The sequence below is a fragment of the Pyrus communis genome, chromosome 1 (assembly GCF_963583255.1).
Source record: "Pyrus communis chromosome 1, drPyrComm1.1, whole genome shotgun sequence".
NCBI lineage: Eukaryota > Viridiplantae > Streptophyta > Magnoliopsida > Rosales > Rosaceae > Pyrus > Pyrus communis.
Genome location: NC_084803.1, coordinates 5,020,378 through 5,038,666, shown reverse-complemented (window position 1 = coordinate 5,038,666; position 18,289 = coordinate 5,020,378). Strand labels below are relative to the sequence as shown.

The following is an 18,289-nucleotide window of genomic DNA, read 5'->3' as shown; positions in this document are numbered from 1 at the left end:
AGGCAGTGGGAACCCAACGGTCGACTAGCAACGACTCTTTTAAATATTCACACTGTTGCCACCATTTCGCTTCATCCTTCCACCCAAAAACCAAAAAAACCAGAGAGAGACAGAGAAAGTCCGAGAAAATTTTCTGTTTGGTTCTCGGAAAATGGTGATGGCAAAGTCTAAATTGTCGTACGAGGAGTCTCGCCAGCAGCGATTGGTGGAAAACAAAAAGAGAATGGAAGCTCTCAATCTGCCTATGCTTGCTCAAGCTCTTAACAAAACCCCAAATTCTCCCAAACCCTCCCCTGTAATCCCTACAACTCTCTCTCTCTCTCTCTCTCTCTCTCTCTACACACACACACACACACACACACACACATATATATATATATATTTCTCTGTAAACACACTTCACATTCTGCCTATTCTTCCTGTATTTTCAGATGAAGCGCGCTGGGAAGCCTCGCACGTATGAGGTGCAGATGGTGGAGGTGAGGAGGTCCACCCGGGTTGCAAATCGACCTGCACCCGATTACAAAGAAGTGGGTCATTAAATTTTCCCTCTACTTGCTCAAAGCTTCAGTCTTTGGCTTTTGAATGTGTATTTTTGAGTAGGGTTCTTCTGGGCCTCTGGCATTGTATGTAAAGTTTCAATTTTTTATGTCATGGTTTGTGACAGGTTGTGGCGGAGCGAGTAATGATTCCGAGAAGGAGCTACGCTACTAATCGGCATAGGGATGTGGCGAACCGGGTGTATGCTTCCGATGAAGCCAGAGCCGCCGCGATGGTGAAAGCCGACGAATTAGAGGCCAGTTTGGGATCCGATCACCCGACACTTGTGAAAACAATGCTCCAATCACATGTCACCGGTGGATTCTGGCTGGTAAACATTAGTCTCATCCTTTCACTGTATGCCGTTTGTCTGGTATGGAATTGTTTGTTAAGAAAGAAACCAACTGTTTTGAACAACATTTTCAGTTTATTTGTGTTTTATATGTTAGAAGAATGTAAAGTCTCATATCGAAAACCCGACAAAGTAAAATACTACATAGAATGAATGGTTTCACTACCAGTCGCACCGAGTTTTTTTTGTATAAAACCCCACACCCGTTGCACTGTGCATGTGATTAAGTTGGTGTGAACCGTAGTGAAACGTATATCCCTCTCCGAAATCTTAAATATTGGAGCAGTCGCTGGACAATGTAGCAATGTGCTGTCGATGAAGAAAGTTGTATTTGCTCAGTATATGTCCGAAGTGCTGCTTCATATTGTGTATGCAATCGTATCTTGTGTAATTGGCAACAGGGTCTTCATGTCAGCTTCTGCAAGAACCACCTCCCAAAGGGTGATGAAGTTATGACACTGATCGATGAAGATGGCGACGAGTACCCGACCATATACTTGGCCCGAAAAACAGGACTCAGCGGCGGATGGAAAGGATTTGCAGTTGCTCATGATCTGGTGGATGGTGATGCATTGGTTTTTCAATTGATCCGGCCTACGACGTTCAAGGTAATTGACAAAGCTGCATAAAAACCTTCCGTATTTTGCACTTGAACTTCCGATAAGTCAAGTAATCTTCTTTGTTTCCAGACCAGTTTTGTTTAATGTCTAATGCACTTGTATAATCTTCTCAGGTGTACATTATACGGGTGGAAAGACCCGGACAGGCAAGCTCAGAAGTATCAACTTAGGTAATTTAATTCTGATCATTCTTGTTGCCGTCGAATTTACTTATTCACGTGTTATAATATACCAATCTACGAGTTATAGCATGATTAGACAATATAGTTGATATTTCATCCGCTAATGGTATACATGATGTATACTTGGAAATGTGTGACTCTATTCCTTTTGTCAAGTTGGTCAGTAAAATCGTTAATTTGAATAACGTGAACTGATATGGTGTAAGAATATTAATTTAACAAATAGATACACGTGTTATAAAATCTACGTATTCCTTAGTTCATTTGTGATGTCTTTATAGGAACACCAGATGGAGGGGGCAGTTAGTACATATAAATGAAACAAGTTGCATATGCGAAAGGACCACAAATGTGATGCAACTGTCGGTGTTTATATAGAAACCATGTGACCTTCACGCAAGTTATTCAATTTATTATGGTTTAAATTGTCCCTTTCAAACATTCATACATGTATCCTATTTTTGTCTTCCGATGGCTTTCCTTGTAGAGATTTTACTCATCTTAATCCTCTTATTTTCGAGAAATTTGTAACTATCTTTGGTTGTATATATGTATTGTTTATCTCTCTTATTTAGTAATGAGAGATTGGTAAAAATAGATATACAACCGGTTACAAGATAGATTCTCTATTTGTACTCACGATTTCTAATCCTATTAGTTAAACAAAAACGAATATACAATCAGTTGCAAAACGAATATATGCAAGTTATTCAATTTATTATGGTTTAACTTTTCTCTTTCAAACATCCATATATGTATCCTATTTTTGTCTTCCAATGGCTTTCCTTGTAGAGATTTTACTCATCTTAATCCTCTTATATTCGAGAGATTTGTAATTATCTTTGGTTGTATATATGTATTTTTTATCTCTCTTATTTAGTAATGAGAGATTGGTAAAAATAGATATACAACCGATTCCAAGATAGATTCTCTATTTATACTCGCGATTTCTAATCCTATTAATTAAACAAAAACGAATATACAATTAGTTACAAAACAAATTCTCTTTGCTTTTCACTTTCTCACTCTATCCTTTTACTTTTTGCAGGTAAAAGAGTTAGGGGATTGGAATGTGGAGAGTTTTATATGTAAAATTTGCAATGAGCTCCGTTTGTTGCTTTTTGTGTAGCAGAGAGAGTCGTAGTTTCTGCAGATGAGTCAATCATATCTGCTGTTCATCGAGAGATATATATGAACCCCATGATCATGATGACCCAAATATGAATGGACAGGATCATTTTCTTATCTGTAATTCCCTTCTTTCTCCATATATATACACACTTGATAAAGAAAGACAGCTATATTGCATGTTATGGGCACGTGGGGGTTCAGAGCCTATGAAAACTTTTCCATGGCAATTGGCAATCAATTGAAGCTGTTGACTTCATTGCCAATCACACCACAACCCCAATAAAACTTTTCCATGGCAAATGGCAATCAATTACTTTAGAGAACTTTAAAGTAGAAGGATTTTCGCACGTCTTTTTCTTCTTCTAGTTACTATGTACTCACGAGAGTATACGTACGGAAATAAAATCATTCTTCTTGATTGATTATATCAGTAAAAACATTATATAATCAAATTACAAGAAAAATTGCTCATCTAAAATTTAACAGTAGATAAATGCAATAACGATTTGGATTCAGAGTTTTTCCTTCAAAACGAGACTATTTGGCATAAAACCAAGTTATTTTCATTTAATTGTTTTGCAATTTCTTCAACATGGGCAGGCAAGCAAAAGACCATATTTAATTTAATTTAATTTGCTAGGCCGAAAAGCTTTGGGCATTTCCAGCTTGCAAACAAAAAAAAACAAATGCAAATAAATCAAACATGCCTCTGCGTCCGCGCAACATGTGTGAATGATGGAGCTGTGATCGTGTACAGCCGGATTCACTGAACGAAGCCGAATGAGCCACTGGAATCCCAAGCTCCTCAAGCTTTTGAGCCGATCATTATTCATTATTAATGTAAAAAATAATATTATGTATTGGCGTGCCTGATTAATTGACTTGCCTTTACGCGGAGTTGGTTGTTAACTGGCGCCGAGAATTCCGGACCTTCCAGGTGGAGGGCGGGACAAGCGGTTAGGTTTTTTCCAAGCGAAAAATAAATGTTCCTGTGGGGTCCCTTAAGGCCCCATGGGTCCCACACTTGATCACAATCTTTGAACTACGTGACATCAACGTTGTGTTATGATGAATCATTAACATTAATCTGAAACAAAAAAATGTTTATCATTATGTCTCAACTTTGTGGATGCTTAAAAGTGAAAAAAAAAAAAAAAAAGAAGAAGACAAAATTTGCCTAGTCAAATTGACACCTAGCCGTCCTGTGAGGCCAAACTAGCCTCAGTGCTAGTCCTGAGAGGGCGGGACCCATTATAACAAAAAAAATCGATAAGTATATAATCGTTTTGAGTGGCTAGATTTTGCATCTAGCCTCCAGCACTTGCTTGACACGTTAACTCGAAATTTGTATTCTCTTAGGATGACGTCTGTTTTGATTGGAGGCTTGAGAAGAAGTTTGTGATAATTCTACTTACAGTTTTTTCTTTCTTTCTTTGAGTGATATGAAGACATAAATTTAAACTTAGATATCAGGTTTACAAGCACCTTGCATTATCTATGTGGTTGGTAAACACATTTTTAAGATGTGATACTTGTTACATGATTATCAACTCATCGTGAAAGAATAATCTAATGGTCTTTCGTCTAGTTAAGAAATGCTTTCAGCTACTTACATAAGCATTTACGCATATCTTATCTACTTTACCATTATTGGAAATTTAATGAATCTCGTGCAAGTATAATATACTGGAAAATGAACCACATTACTTCCTAAACCAAGTATCGGCATAAGACAAGATAATGATTGATGATTTCATTTTTAGATGACTTCTTCAACAAATCAAATACCACTTAAATCCAAAACTAGTAACAAGTAAATGAAAAAACATTAATTATAGTAACCGGCTAAAACGGTCATTGTGTAAGAATTTGATATTGTGATTAGTGTTTTGTGAGGGGTTTACTTTTCTTGACCGAGTCCTTGTCGAGTTTTTGAGTCTTCTTTGCTAAAAAGAAAAAAAAAATACAAAAAAAAACAAATCACATAGTTTGTCTTAATTGGTCGACTTCAGATTCCTCACACGCAAGGGCCCCACCGGAGCCCACCCTCCCCCTGGGCCCACACAGAACTATAGAGCGAGAGGCAGATAGATCCACGAAGAAGTCGCGAAGCAAATCCTTTTCGCTCGACTCTAGCGCGGCACACAAGTCAAACGGCGCGTCAGAGACGCGGCTCGGAGCGCCGAATTTAAGAAACAGCGCCATTTCCTGCCACGTCAGCGCCAGTAAATATTTATTAATTAATATTTTCTCTCTAATTTTATTTTTCTTTATTTTATTTCATTTAATTTTGTTTTTGTTAAAAGAAGAAAGGAAAGGAGAAGAACATGTTCATTTCATTTGTGCTTTTTCCATCTCATTATTCGCTCTCTCGAAAGAGAATGGAATTTCCGCAGTGCGCCGGGATCCACGTTTCTCGATCACACCAACCCGCCACCGTCGTCGCTTCCGCCGCGCCTCGCTCTCGTCTCCTTCGCGCGTAATCGTCATTGCTGTTTGCTGATCGGTCCTTCTCTTCCTGTAATTTTTCTCCTCATTTTCTCGGATTCGTGTTCATATCCGCATTGCGGTTTCTTTGCATTTGTTCATAAAATTTACAGCTTTTGAGACGGTGAAAATCGTCCGATTCGTTTTTGTGAGTGCCCTTTCGTTTGAAGATCTCGGTGATTTGTTGACGTTTTAGCTGCTGATATTGACCATTTTTTTTGGGAAAGGATTTAGATTTGTGATTAGATTTGAGAATGCTCGAAACAGTGCGTTTGATTGACGCGCGTATGTGCTGGTTTTTGTTTTGTTTTGCAGGATTTGGATTGAGAATCGGCGATGGAGGAATAGAGTTAGGAGGAGGGGAGAGAGAGAGAGAGAGAGAGAGAGAGAGAGAGAGAGAGAGAGAGAAGCTGTGTGTGGAGGTGTTTGAATTTGGGGAACAATGTCCACTAAGAGCGAAAATCATCAAACTGTTCCGCTTTCGGTGCTGCTCAAGCGTGAATTGGCCAATGAGAAGATTGAGAGACCGGAGATTATACACGGTCAGGCGAGTCAGAGCAAGAAAGGAGAGGATTTCACGTTGGTAAAGACGGAATGTCAAAGAATTGTGGGAGATGGAGTTTCTACGTATTCAGTTTTCGGGGTATTATTCTTTCATTGTTTGTTTCCTTTTGTTTTCCGATTGTCTACCATTTGTATTGACAAAAATGTAGAAATAGCTAACTTTGATGTTCATCAAATTGGTAAACTTTTTGACCAAATGGTATGCTTAAAAATGTTGATCACCTAGTTTAGGTGTGTGGTTGTTCATGACTTCCTTCTTTGTGTTTTGATATGTGATCTTTTGGTGTTTACGATGCATAATATTTACATAAACTAGATGTATCTGAGTATGTAGTTGATTGCTGTGATGGTTTGACTAGCCATGTGCGATTTGGTGGTTGTGCTGGGAATTTCAAACTTGTGCCCATGTTTGATAAACAATCAAGTTCTTTTAAGCCATTTTAAGGATTATGTAGATTATAAACATTGTTAGTCCTTTTTGCTCCTACCTAATCTAGGGAACTCGGTTTTATTTATTTTTCAAATTTTATCAAGACTGGAAAACCCATTATTGAAGAAGCCTGGATATATTCTTACTGGACTATTTCTTGCAGCTATTTGATGGGCATAATGGGTCAGCAGCCGCTATTTACTCCAAGGAGAATCTTCTAACTAATGTTTTGGCTGCTATCCCTTCAGATCTAAACAGAGATGAATGGGTAGCAGCATTGCCAAGGGCTTTTGTAGCAGGCTTTGTCAAAACAGACAAAGAATTCCAAGAGAGAGGTATGGATGATTTTAATCTGTTTTTAATTTTAGCTCTTGCTCTACCTTAATATCGACCAACACTGAATGGTATTTCCTTCAGTAAAATTCCTATCATAAATATTGATATGTGGGTATTTTTGTATAGTTTGAAACTGGATTACCTTTGTAACCTGTGCATGCTATGGAAACTAGAGTTAATAAGTAGCTGGTTCGGCGGTGCCTTGGTCATAAGGGGAGATGCATAATATTATCCCTTGTTAGAGAAAGCATCTCAAATCCACACCGTTTATGAAATTGCTCATATATCCAACTTATACTGCATGTTAATCATACTTTGGTTTATATAAGATTATAAGTTAACTGTATGCCTATTGCTACTTTTTTCCAGTTATAGAGCCACTCAATCCCCATGTATATTTTTCACTTTCTTAGCTTAACTTACCCTAACTTAAACTCCCAAAACATGCACATGCAATGTACATGAGATCCTTAAAAAATGTGTGTATAAATTTTTCTTCTTGTTTATGTGTTATCAAAATGTTTTCGTCCATTTTGGAGAGCATGCATGCTTAAGGATATCAACGAATAAGTTAATTGTTGTATTTGAGGGTTACCAGTTGTACATTTGATTTTGTAATTTTTATGAGTTTTAGTATAATAGTTAATTTCTTGTTTTGTTGTGTGCATGATTTCATGCATTTTATTGCCATCTTTCAGCTCAAACGTCAGGAACAACTGTCACGTTTGTGATTATTGAAGGATGGGTCATATCTGTTGCATCTGTCGGCGATTCTCGTTGCATAGTTGAACCTGCTGAAGGTGGAGTTTACTATTTATCAGCAGATCATAGGCTTGAAATCAATGAAGAGGAGTAAGTTCTCTGTATAATATATTTTATGACTCACTTAACTATCTGTAACCTTTATTAACCCTCCAACTAAATTTTAATAGGAGACAGCGTATCACCTCAAGTGGGGGCGAGGTTGGTCGGCTTAATACTGGTGGGGGGGCAGAGGTAACTTTTATTCATGCCTTACTTAAGTGTATTGTTCACGAAGTTTTCTGTACAAACACAAATTAAGATCTTAAGAAAGGCATATTAATTCCTGGTGGATGAGACACGTGCGCCTAAGGATAGGTTGAATATATGTAGGACCCTGATGTTGATAAGATTAATCTTGAAAATGCACAGACAAACTAATTTGGATATTTTTTTTTTCCTTGAAGATCGGTCCTTTGAGGTGTTGGCCTGGTGGCTTGTGTCTGTCACGATCCATTGGTGATATGGACGTGGGGGAGTTCATTGTTCCTGTTCCTTATGTAAAGCAAATCAAGGTTTGTTTCTAGTCTTGTTATATTTTAGTGCCCTTGTTTTGATTTCCATGTGCATGATTCCCTCTTATATTGTGATGCCAAAAGATTCCGCAGACATTCATAGAAGCAACTATTGTATTACTTTGAACCTTTGAAATAATTGCCCTTATATTATTATGATTGGTTGAAATAATCACCTGTTACTTTTCATTGTTGAAACTACAGTATTCTTTCGGGCTTCATTTGATATGATTGTCTTACACAAAATGTTGTACTTTTTCCCCGTAGTTGTCAACCGCAGGTGGCAGACTTATCATATCAAGTGATGGTGTCTGGGATGCTTTGTCTGCAGAAGAAGCTCTTGATTGTTGCCGTGGGATGCCACCGGACGCTGCAGCTGCACAAATTGTAAAGGTATGATAGCAGCTATATGTCTCAGTTTTCTGTATAATGGTAGATTTTTTATATATTCCATAGCTTTGGCGCCTTGACCCATGCTTTAGATGCTTTGCCAGAACTATTGTGCTGGCTGGGAGGAATCTTGCTTTCTTACTTCAATACTATGTTTTAAACTTTTTGTTCTATTTCCAGGATGCTGTAGGGCATAAGGGACTTCGGGATGATACAACCTGCATTGTGATCGATATTTTACCACAAGAGAAGCCACAAGTTTCATTACCCCAACCAAAGAGGCAGGGAAAAGGAGTGTTGTTTAAATCCATGTTTAAGAAAAAATCCTCTGAATCATCTTCTAGTGTTGAAAAAGAATATATTGAGCCAGACGAGGTGGAGGAGTTATTTGAGGAAGGTTCTGCTTCGCTTTCCGAAAGGTTTGTGCTTAAGAAACATCTTCATAAGAGTGTAGACTAAACTTTATTTTGATCTTCGCGTCAGGCGTCATGTGAAGTGTTGTATTTTTGTTTGGAAGTTTTGTTAACACTTGAACTTTCTATCGTGGAGTTGTTTCATTTCAGTATGACTTTGTCTGGTGGGGGTTTATGTCGATATTCTGGCTTCTGATAGGATTATTGTGTGGAATGCAGGTTAGATACAAAATACCCGCTCTGCAACATGTTCAAATTGTTTATGTGTGCAGTTTGTCAAGTAGAAATTAAACCAGGAGAGGGTATTTCGATACACACTGGATCATCGAACCCAGGAAAATTGCGACCTTGGGATGGGCCCTTCCTCTGCTCGAGTTGCCAAGGGAAAAAAGAGGCTATGGAGGGGAAAAGACCATCAGGAAGTATGACAAACTTTCCCCCGTCTCTTTCAATTTTTATTATATTTTATTCATTTATTTTTGTTGTTTTTCAAATTTATGGCACATCCTCTAATTTATTTCGGTTTGTTTCTTTCAGGAAGACATGATAGCGATAGTGATTAGCCAACCTTCCTCAGCATTATTTTCATTCGAGAGCACTAACAAAATTACTTTGAGGTTGTTGATGAATGGGAAGGTGGTGCATCTATTGATGCTATTTCCCTTCAATATCTCACGGGGATTTACAAGAACAAGATCCGTTTTGGCACTCAACTTAGAAACCCTATCTGAATCTATCTCATGTTCTCATGTTTCAAGTCGGAAGATCCCAGATAGAGCTGCATGCTTTCTTTAAGATCCCTTTTTTTGACTTCAGAGCCACGTAAACAGCCGTGCTAAAGCTGGAAGGGCAAGCATAAATATGCATCGGAGGTACTTTCTCTCTGGATCCATACCCTTCTATTTTACAGAGCTAACTTTGAATCAAAACACTCTTCGGTGTAATATTATTATATAGGTGAACTTGATGAGACCTCAGACAGATTCCTTACACAGTAGGGGGAAAATTGACGATGAATTTTTATTTTTCCTTGCCTTACGAAAGATGTCTTTTCATTCTTTTCTACTGATGTCTCTCCTTTCCCTCTTTGTAAATTCCCTGGTTTCCAGCCATTGTTCTTCAAATGGTCAAAAGGGTTGCTGTAATTGTAATTTATAAATGAACCAAAAAGGGAATCATTTGATAGGTTTTTTTTTCATGGATTCGCAATGTGCACTTGAATCTACTGAATTATTTTGTTCATCAATTTCGTTTGCTGTCAAGTTCGGTTGTTTGGAGTCGTCGTCGTCATTTGGTAGTGTAGTGACCTTGAGCGCGGCTGTGCTTGTCATTAATCCGCTTTACAAGTTTTTCGTACCGAGGGTCTCAATCCCTCTCTTTCGTGTTATTTTGAGGTTAAGGCTGGCAGCAAGTAGCAGGGACCATTTGGCATGTTGGTTTAAAGGAGCCACGTTACATGTGAGCTTTGCTAGTTTGTTGATTGGAGTTTCGATTTTCATGTCTTGTTTTGATTTGTTAATATATGTTATGCGAGGATGAATTTTTTACTTTTATTTTTTGTTTAAATGCACAACTAACTGTCAGTAGAGATTCTAATATATAACTGGTTGTAAATCCCCGTATTAGTAATTCTTTCTTTACGTAAAATGTGACGCAACTGGTTGCACCTCACTAAGATGTATCCTTGTTGTGTGTGAGATAGAACTATAGTCCAGCCCTATTTTGGATACGTTAGGGTATTAAACTCTTTGAAATAAATGGTTGGTACCATTTTCGTTAATTTTCTTTAAAGAAAAAACATTACATGTTCCACACAAGGGACCTTTTTGTGACAACTAGAGGGAGAGATTTTTCAGTGTGACGGGTACACGAAATGGTACATGATATGTCATTATACAAATGGTGGGATATGTGTGTTAAAAAGTTAGTAACTTAAACAAAAAATTTTCCCACCACTCCTATTAAAACACGTGGTATACCACTTGTGTTCTCGTCACAGTTAAAAATTTCTCCATCTTGAGGTAAGAAATGGAAGCTCGTCGGCACAATAGAATTGGTTGACTTTATTTGACTGTTGTTGTGCTAACGATCCTTGAAACTTCTGAGATTGAACCTGCTTTTGCGGGTTTGGTTTGGCTCGAAAAATCGAACCAAACCGGACCATTTGGTAGGGTCTGCCAGCTCACCGTTTAATTTGCGCCCTAATGTACAAAACCTCACACGCTGGCGTTTGTTTGGTAGTTGTCACCTTTTTTGCTTCTCGATGGCTTTAGGGTTTCCTTTGACCTGGTAATCCTCTGAAAAAAGTAGAAAGAATAAGAATATGAGTGGCTACTGGCTAAAGCAAAAAGGAAGAAGGGCAAACTTTACAGACTCTCTATTAAGATATCCCCTATGGAGTGAGTGCGAAATCTTTGTTTTATGCCATGTTTTCTTCTTCCTCTCTCTCTCAACTGGTCTATTTTTGCAATGTACATGTAACATCATCGGATAACGTTATTATTCAACTCAAATTGTAATAGGCAGACATGTTTATTTATAAGGAATGAGAATTAAAATCATTTCTATTTTTTAGTTCCCTAATTTTACTAAAATAGAGGAATGAAAACCAATTCAGTTCCAAACTTTCCCTTATGTTTACTAACACGAAGGGAATCAAAATCAGATCAACTAGCACTGATTTTCTTTCCATACTTTTCCTATTTCTAAGTTCTCTCATTGCTTTCTTATTCCATTTCTGTTAAATAAACATGTCATATATTTGTCTTTTAATAGTATACTAAAATCAGGACATATATGTGAACTACATCGTTCACACTTACTATAAAACGTGAAATAATAAACCATGTTGCTTGTATTCTCGGGGGAAAATTCCACCTTTTAAGTAAGTATAATCTTATCCTTTAGAGAAATGAGAAATTAGAATATGAGAATTTGAATGGTGTAAGAAGTGGCCAAGATGGGTTGAGTTAGTCGACCACATCCACAATAATTGGTACATGATTGAGATGTTGAGCTTAACCATACGAACAAAATTCCTCTACTATGGATGATGCCTCATGGACCACTGCGTGCTCGTGTGTTTGGGTCTACCATCACTCACACACCTAACTTTACAATTTTGTTTTTCACCTGCAAAATTTGCCACCCCATTATTTAGTTGTATATTCATCACCCCTCTCATGTATTAGGGTTGCTCACATCATCATATGATAAAGGACATACTTTTTGTCTCTTTTTACACACATTTATTTGTTATTTGTATTGGTTGAGATTGATTTAATCTAAAGCGGTTTGCGTAAATTACTTTTTATTTTGTAGAAAAATAAAACCTTCTTACAAAGAAGTTCTTGTTGTATACGACTAATCAACTATCATTCACACTGTGTGCATTTGATCATATACAGTCACGTGATTCATAATGTGCATTATTGATGAGTCACGTGAATCTATTCATTGTATGACATGTCATGAGAGACTGGTTGTATACAACCAATAAAATAACACACAATGTGAGATTTTAAACAATCATGTATTTATTTCTTTCGTTATGTAACTTTACAACATGAGTTTGTCTCATCATTTGACACGTGACAAGAGAAAAAAAGTCGTTGTTTATACAATTAGTGATAAAGAAATTAAGACCGTTCTAATTGGCTTCTCACACGTTCATGTGGAAAACCTTACTCCCAAAACAATTCTTGTACACAAACATCTTATATAATCTTCATTTTGATAAAACAAAATTGGACTCAAATATGCAACTAGTTGTATGCAATTAAACTTTTATCTCTTCTCACGTGATCGAGCAATGACTGCAAAAAATTTTCTCCACCCTTCACGTGATCTTTTGTTGTGGTAAGGTGACTGCACACAATAATTTTTCTTCCCCAGGACCTCCTCCGATGTCATGCATCAAATGTTTCAAAACTGTTTGATGGGTGAACCATATGAATCCAATCTTGGTCTTCATGGTTAATCTTATGACAAAATATCATGATATGGGCCCTTCTCTCTCCGACGTTGAATCATCAATCATTTGCATTTAATTATTTTAGGCAGTTTACACAGATGTATATATTATATACAAAGACCACGGACCACGGTTGTGTTCTGTCTCCCTACGCAACTTGCGTTAGACAATGGGATCGTTTTACAGAGATTAGGATATGAAGATATCTCAGTGTCAACTGGAAGTAGACAACTTTGACATATTAGATGATCAAGATATGAGCCCGTGAGGTTTAAGATTTGAGAATCACAATCGTCGAGAAGATGGTTTGAAACTTTAATCCAAGCTTCACGTTACTCAATAGAAAATGAGAGGTGTTCTTAGTTTTTTATTTATTTTTTTATTTTAATTATACAAAGGAATATATTGCACAAGGAGAAAGTTGTAACAAATTTACTTATTTGAAAAGAGAAAATTGTGGACCAAGAAAGTGAGGAATACGAAAGAAAATAAGAGAGAAAGAGAATTGGATTAACCTTTTTCCCCTAATCAATTTAAGTCTTGAATTTTCAAGTATAGATTACAAATTATAATGTGAGAGTTATTGCCACATCATTTTTAACTTCATACATGAGAAGTAAAAAATCAAAATAAGTTTCTGCATTTTTAACTGCAAATTATGCGACTTAATTTAACGGAAAATTGTATAGAATAATTTCAGATCTAATACTAGGGATGTAATTGTCAGATTTTAATTAGTTTAAGAACTGATTTTTAAAAATAAAAATAAAATGTTTAAGGACCTAACTTTCACTTAGGTAATAATTGAGAAACTAAATTTGCACATTGATCTAATTTTAATACGCAAATGTTAGTAAACACATTAAGTCATCCCTTCAGTCGAAGATTAGTGGCAGGCGAACGCACAATAGCTTTCCTTCATGCATGGTGGAACAGTGATGCTTTAGGATTCCAATGTATTGCCTTGTACTAACATGTTTATACCAAGATTCTAGAGTTGTACATTACAAGCGAGGTTGCATTAGGTTACATTTTGCCTCGTCCTCAAGTTCATTCCAAAGAACGTCTTAGAAAACTTCAGAGAGGGTAAAAAAGGAAAGCGTCCGTGGAGAATTTATGATGTGCCCCTCAAATATTTTTTGCGTTTAATTGAAGCTTGCTAGTGGAGTCATACATTGTGACTCCTTGTCCCTTCACACTCCGATATTGTTCTAATGTAAATACCTGCATAGTCTAATAAATACTAAAATTCCAGAATTGTATTCTTAAACGAGTTAGTTATTTAAAATTTAACATTAGGGTTATTCTGATTTATAACTTTCCTTACTTATTTTGTATATGAAGTCGACAAATGATGAGTTAAGTTCATGTTACAGCATGTAATCCAAATTATCTTTAATTCATGACTTCCCAATCTCATTTCTAAAATAAATAAATAAATAATCATGCCATACGTGTATCCGGTGTTTTGCTTGGTTTGAAATCTTATCTTCTCGATCAAAAGGCCTTCAACTCCCACGAGTGCCATCTGACATCACACACAACATACATAGATTATAGATATACTAGAAATCTGAAACAGTACAAACACCTTCCCCAACGTTGTTGTAGTGGCGCATATAGTAAAAGCGAAAGGCAGGAGCAAATAAGTGCCTTTGGTTTATAAAACTTGAAGATTCTCTTGATAATACGGGGCAGTAATAAACCCTAGCCAGCTAGGGTTTTGCATTTTTACCGTGTACGGTGTACGTGAGAGAGAAAACATGAGAGGACGAGGGAGGACCAGTCCTCAGTGGCAAAACAGTTAAATACAAAGACTTAAACCCGAAACAAAGTGTTGCCTCGCCATTCTCCTCTCCCTTTTTAGAGCAAGTTTGGATGTTTCTGACCCTAAGTTCGCAAATCCTTCTCAGTAGCTGTTAGATTTCGACAAGGACCCACCAACCTATAGAAATACAGCTAAATTTATCATCTCATCCCATTCTACTATGTATAATGAAAAATGCTTGGTTACTTCTCAGAAAGGAATCGTTGCTCGTTTCAACGAATCACTGTTTAATAATAATATTAAACGAAAAATTTATACACAGATGTTAGACTGTGACAGGATTATAGAAATTCTTAGTGAAGTATTTTCCGGATTTGGATCCTCTCCGGAGCCTAAGGAGAGGATCCTCCTGACCAACATATGTGAGCCGTTAGATTTTTATTCAACAGATACAAATAGGGGGTCCCTTTAAAGTTATAATAATTATAGCAGTTGGATGAAAATCTAACGGTCCACATGTGTTGATCAGGAGGATCCTCTCCTTGGGCTCCGGAGAGGATCCAAATCCGTATTTCCATCTATAAAGCCATTATTCATAAAAAAGAATTAATAATGCATGGAAATATGGATTATTCTGCATAAAAGACAATGGAAGCCCAACTATTTCTCTCTCCCGTCTCCTCTCTCTCCACTGCTTCCTGATCTTCTTATCTCTCCCCCGAAAGGTTTGGTACTATTCAAAGAACCAAAATCTTTTAGAGAAAAAAAAAAAATCAGAAATTGGGGTTTTGATCCTTTTTTCAAATTTTCAACAAAATCATTTGAGTTATGGCCACGCATCAGCTGGAAAAAACCAGAGAAATGGCTCTGGACACCTTCAGCAGGCATGAAGAAGAAAGGTTAAAACCGTTGCCAAAAACTGCCCCTGCCTCACCACCTTCATCTTCCTCCTCCCCCTCCCATGAATTCTCCTTCACTCTCTCGCTCCACACTTCTTCTTCCACATCAAACCCTAATCACCAATCCAAATCCAAAACCACCACCCCACCTTCTTTCGCCATTGATTTGTCCCCCGCAGACGAAATATTCTTCCACGGCCACCTCCTTCCTCTCCAGTTTCTCTCTCACCTGCCCGTCTCTCCTCGCTCCTCCACCAACTCCCTCGACAGCTTCACCCTCCCCATCAAAGAGCCGCTAGAAGATCAAAAACCAGCCAGGGAAACCGCTACCACCTATGCCGAAAACTGCATTCGAAACCGAAACATCCTAAACAACAAGAACAACAGCTGCAGCAGCATTGACAAGAGAATCCCACGTCAGGGAAGCAAACACGAGACCAGGGGAGGAACAAAGTCCAAGTCCTTTTCAATTTTCGGGCTTCCCAGATGGCGAAAAAATTGTGAAAATGATGAAAAGGAGGAGAACAAGGAGATGAAGAACAAGAGGAAGGTGAAGTTTGATATTAGTCAAATGCTGAAGAGGTACGTGAGAATGGTGAGGCCGCTGTTGTTGTTTAGAGGGAGGAGAGAGAAGGGGCAGTTACGACGGCAACCCTATTCGTTTTCAGGGAATTTGAGTATGTTAACCAAGCATGAGTTGAAAGGTGGGAGGGGGGAGTTTTCGGCTCCGGCATCGATAAGGACGTCTCCAACGAATAGCGGGCATCTTGTTGCAACTGCTGCCACTAAAGTTCCTTGTTCTACAAGTGACAGCACCATGGAAGAGTTGCAGGCTGCAATTCAAGCTGCAATTGCTCACTGCAAGAACTCCAATGCCACAGAAGAGAAGCCCAAATGTTGAAGAAAATTAGATAGCTAGAGCCTAGGAAGGTAAAAATCAGGGGAAATTTTATATTCGTATTTTATTTGTTATTTGCATATATAGGGGATTTTCATATATATAATAGCATATATGATGATGGTGTATGTATTAAATGAGTTAAACAATTTTGTTCAGTAGATTACTCCATCTGCATTCAAATGGGTTCAGGATCCAAACATGGCCAATTCATGAGAGTAGATGCATTTTTTTTTATTGTTACACAAGTAGCTAGACTCGTTTTTCAGGGCACACTGATTTTGAAGCCCTTATTTTTGTCTCTTGATTCTTTTTTTTTTTTTAATTATTATTTAATTCAATCTAAAGGTTAAAAAAAAATAAATATAGAGAGAGAAAAAGGGAGTTTAAAAATCATTTCCCTCTTTAGTATTTATCTCTAGGAAGTTTCTTGTGACCAACTGATTTTTTCATGTAACGTACATAGTTAACTGCGGTCTAAAGTTTCCATCAAGATCTCCATTTTCCAAAGTTTTAGAAAAACTATAAACTATGAGAGTATAAAATCATCACACAAAGAATACGCACATGAGAATGAAATTTTTTCATGTTTTCAGTTGTGTAAAATTAGATATATATATATCTCTATCATCACATGATGAAAGAGACATGTACAAAGTTGTATACAATCGGTAATTTACCCACACAAGCATGTCATGAAAAGAAACAATTGAACTTTAATGTGTTCCTAGTCCCTACAAAACGAGGTACTGAGAAAAAACTAGAACCTTTACCTATCAAAAGCGTAAGGGGCTGTAAAAAAGAGAAGGTGGTACCAACAGAACACAATGTGATTGTGGGTCAAATGGGGTTGACAGCCGCAGGATTTAGAAAAAGAAAGCAAATTCACAAGTACAATTATCATTCGAGTTAACAATAATGCACAAGGTAATACAAATCAAAACACATACGAGCAAATCAGATGGCTCTAATTGAATCATACTTTGTGATTAAAGATGTGGTGCAGAAGTGATTGAATGACTCATTACTTTTTGTGGTGTCATCTTCTATGTTTGTTATAGTGTCACATAGCATTCACAATCCCACCAAACCGAAAAAAAAACCACCCAATTCCTTGAATGTGCATGTCTTTTGTTCCTTTTAATCATTTAAGGGTACAAAAAGAGAAAGGGGGCTCCCAACAAAAACCCTTTTTCTTCCAATTGGACTTTACACTCCTAAAACACTAGGGATAGTGCCTTGTGTGTCGGTGCTCACTATGACTGGAGCTCGTTGGCCTTAGCTACGAGAGAAACTTCCATAAAACATGTTGCTCATCTTCTCTCTGTATCTCTCTTTTTCACACGACCTGTGATAAGAGATATAAAGAAAATGAGTATATACAATGTGTGATAGTAAGCTTTTCTCCTCACCTGTAGCTGCATATATATATATATATATATATATATATATATGTGACAGTTTTCCAAAGCATTAGATGGTGACCAACATAATAAAAGTTTGTTGCTGCTTGGCTCAAGGACATCTTACAACTCATGATTAATTTTGCATATTTTCCCAAAGAACTTTTTATCAAGCCAATAAAATCTCAAAGCCTATTAAGGGTTGGGACTGAAAAATGAGATCTCAGATGCATTTTACCCTACCTAATATAAGAATACAACTAAATTGGAAAACTAGCATTTTTACTAACACATTAAACACTTTCAGGCTGCATTCTTAAAAATCTAGAAATATATCCACCCGAGCCCCCTCAAACAGTTCTGGATCCCCTCGAGTTGTGCTTGAACCTCCATTGGCTATGCTCGAGACCCTTAAGAGTGGTTAAACGTCCAAACGTCCAATAAATTAGGCTGAACTGAACGCATTAAACATATCCAAAATTTAGCTCCGTTAACAAATTTCTCATTGCTCCCTTGTAATTCTAAGAAGACCACCCAACAAAAAAAGGGAGGAGAATCGGTTTTTCATTAGAAATGGACATGAAGCC

At 37.3% G+C, this 18,289-nt stretch overlaps 3 protein-coding genes across 4 annotated transcripts; all 3 read left to right on the top strand.

Moving 5' to 3' along the window:
* The first annotated feature begins 99 nt into the window (after window positions 1-99).
* LOC137713720 (B3 domain-containing protein At5g42700-like) lies at window positions 100-2,980 on the top strand. The gene is made up of 6 exons (XM_068453065.1): window positions 100-295; window positions 432-530; window positions 668-871; window positions 1,294-1,500; window positions 1,626-1,682; window positions 2,743-2,980. The coding sequence occupies exons 1-5, from the start codon at window positions 152-154 to the stop codon at window positions 1,680-1,682; spliced, it is 711 nt and encodes a 236-aa protein (XP_068309166.1). The 5' UTR covers window positions 100-151; the 3' UTR covers window positions 2,743-2,980.
* Window positions 2,981-5,160: 2,180 nt separating this feature from the next.
* On the top strand, window positions 5,161-9,959 carry LOC137740361 (probable protein phosphatase 2C 12). Of its 2 annotated transcripts, none has more exons than XM_068480243.1 (10): window positions 5,161-5,331; window positions 5,628-5,955; window positions 6,470-6,641; window positions 7,341-7,494; window positions 7,575-7,638; window positions 7,851-7,958; window positions 8,226-8,351; window positions 8,529-8,767; window positions 8,981-9,183; window positions 9,299-9,959. In XM_068480243.1, exons 2-10 carry the CDS (start codon window positions 5,755-5,757, stop codon window positions 9,322-9,324), a joined length of 1,293 nt encoding a protein of 430 aa, XP_068336344.1. In that variant the 5' UTR covers window positions 5,161-5,331; window positions 5,628-5,754; the 3' UTR covers window positions 9,325-9,959. The 2 variants fall into 2 exon arrangements, with proteins under 2 accessions (XP_068336344.1, XP_068336336.1); XM_068480235.1 differs by having other exon boundaries at window positions 5,161-5,345.
* Window positions 9,960-15,132: 5,173 nt separating this feature from the next.
* LOC137714636 (BRI1 kinase inhibitor 1-like) lies at window positions 15,133-16,529 on the top strand. The gene has a single exon (XM_068453800.1). It carries the CDS (start codon window positions 15,331-15,333, stop codon window positions 16,300-16,302), a length of 972 nt encoding a protein of 323 aa, XP_068309901.1. The 5' UTR covers window positions 15,133-15,330; the 3' UTR covers window positions 16,303-16,529.
* Window positions 16,530-18,289: the final 1,760 nt, after the last annotated feature.

Coding starts and splice junctions, on each gene's coding strand:
- LOC137713720 (XM_068453065.1), top strand. CDS start 152: ATGGTGATGGCAAAGTCTAAATTGTCGTACGAGGAGTCTCGCCAGCAG. Junction 531..667: donor CTGCACCCGATTACAAAGAA/GTGGGTCATTAA, acceptor GGTTTGTGACAG/GTTGTGGCGGAGCGAGTAAT. Junction 1,501..1,625: donor TCCGGCCTACGACGTTCAAG/GTAATTGACAAA, acceptor TAATCTTCTCAG/GTGTACATTATACGGGTGGA.
- LOC137740361 (XM_068480243.1), top strand. CDS start 5,755: ATGTCCACTAAGAGCGAAAATCATCAAACTGTTCCGCTTTCGGTGCTG. Junction 7,495..7,574: donor CTTGAAATCAATGAAGAGGA/GTAAGTTCTCTG, acceptor AAATTTTAATAG/GAGACAGCGTATCACCTCAA. Junction 7,639..7,850: donor ATACTGGTGGGGGGGCAGAG/GTAACTTTTATT, acceptor TTTTCCTTGAAG/ATCGGTCCTTTGAGGTGTTG.
- LOC137714636 (XM_068453800.1), top strand. CDS start 15,331: ATGGCCACGCATCAGCTGGAAAAAACCAGAGAAATGGCTCTGGACACC.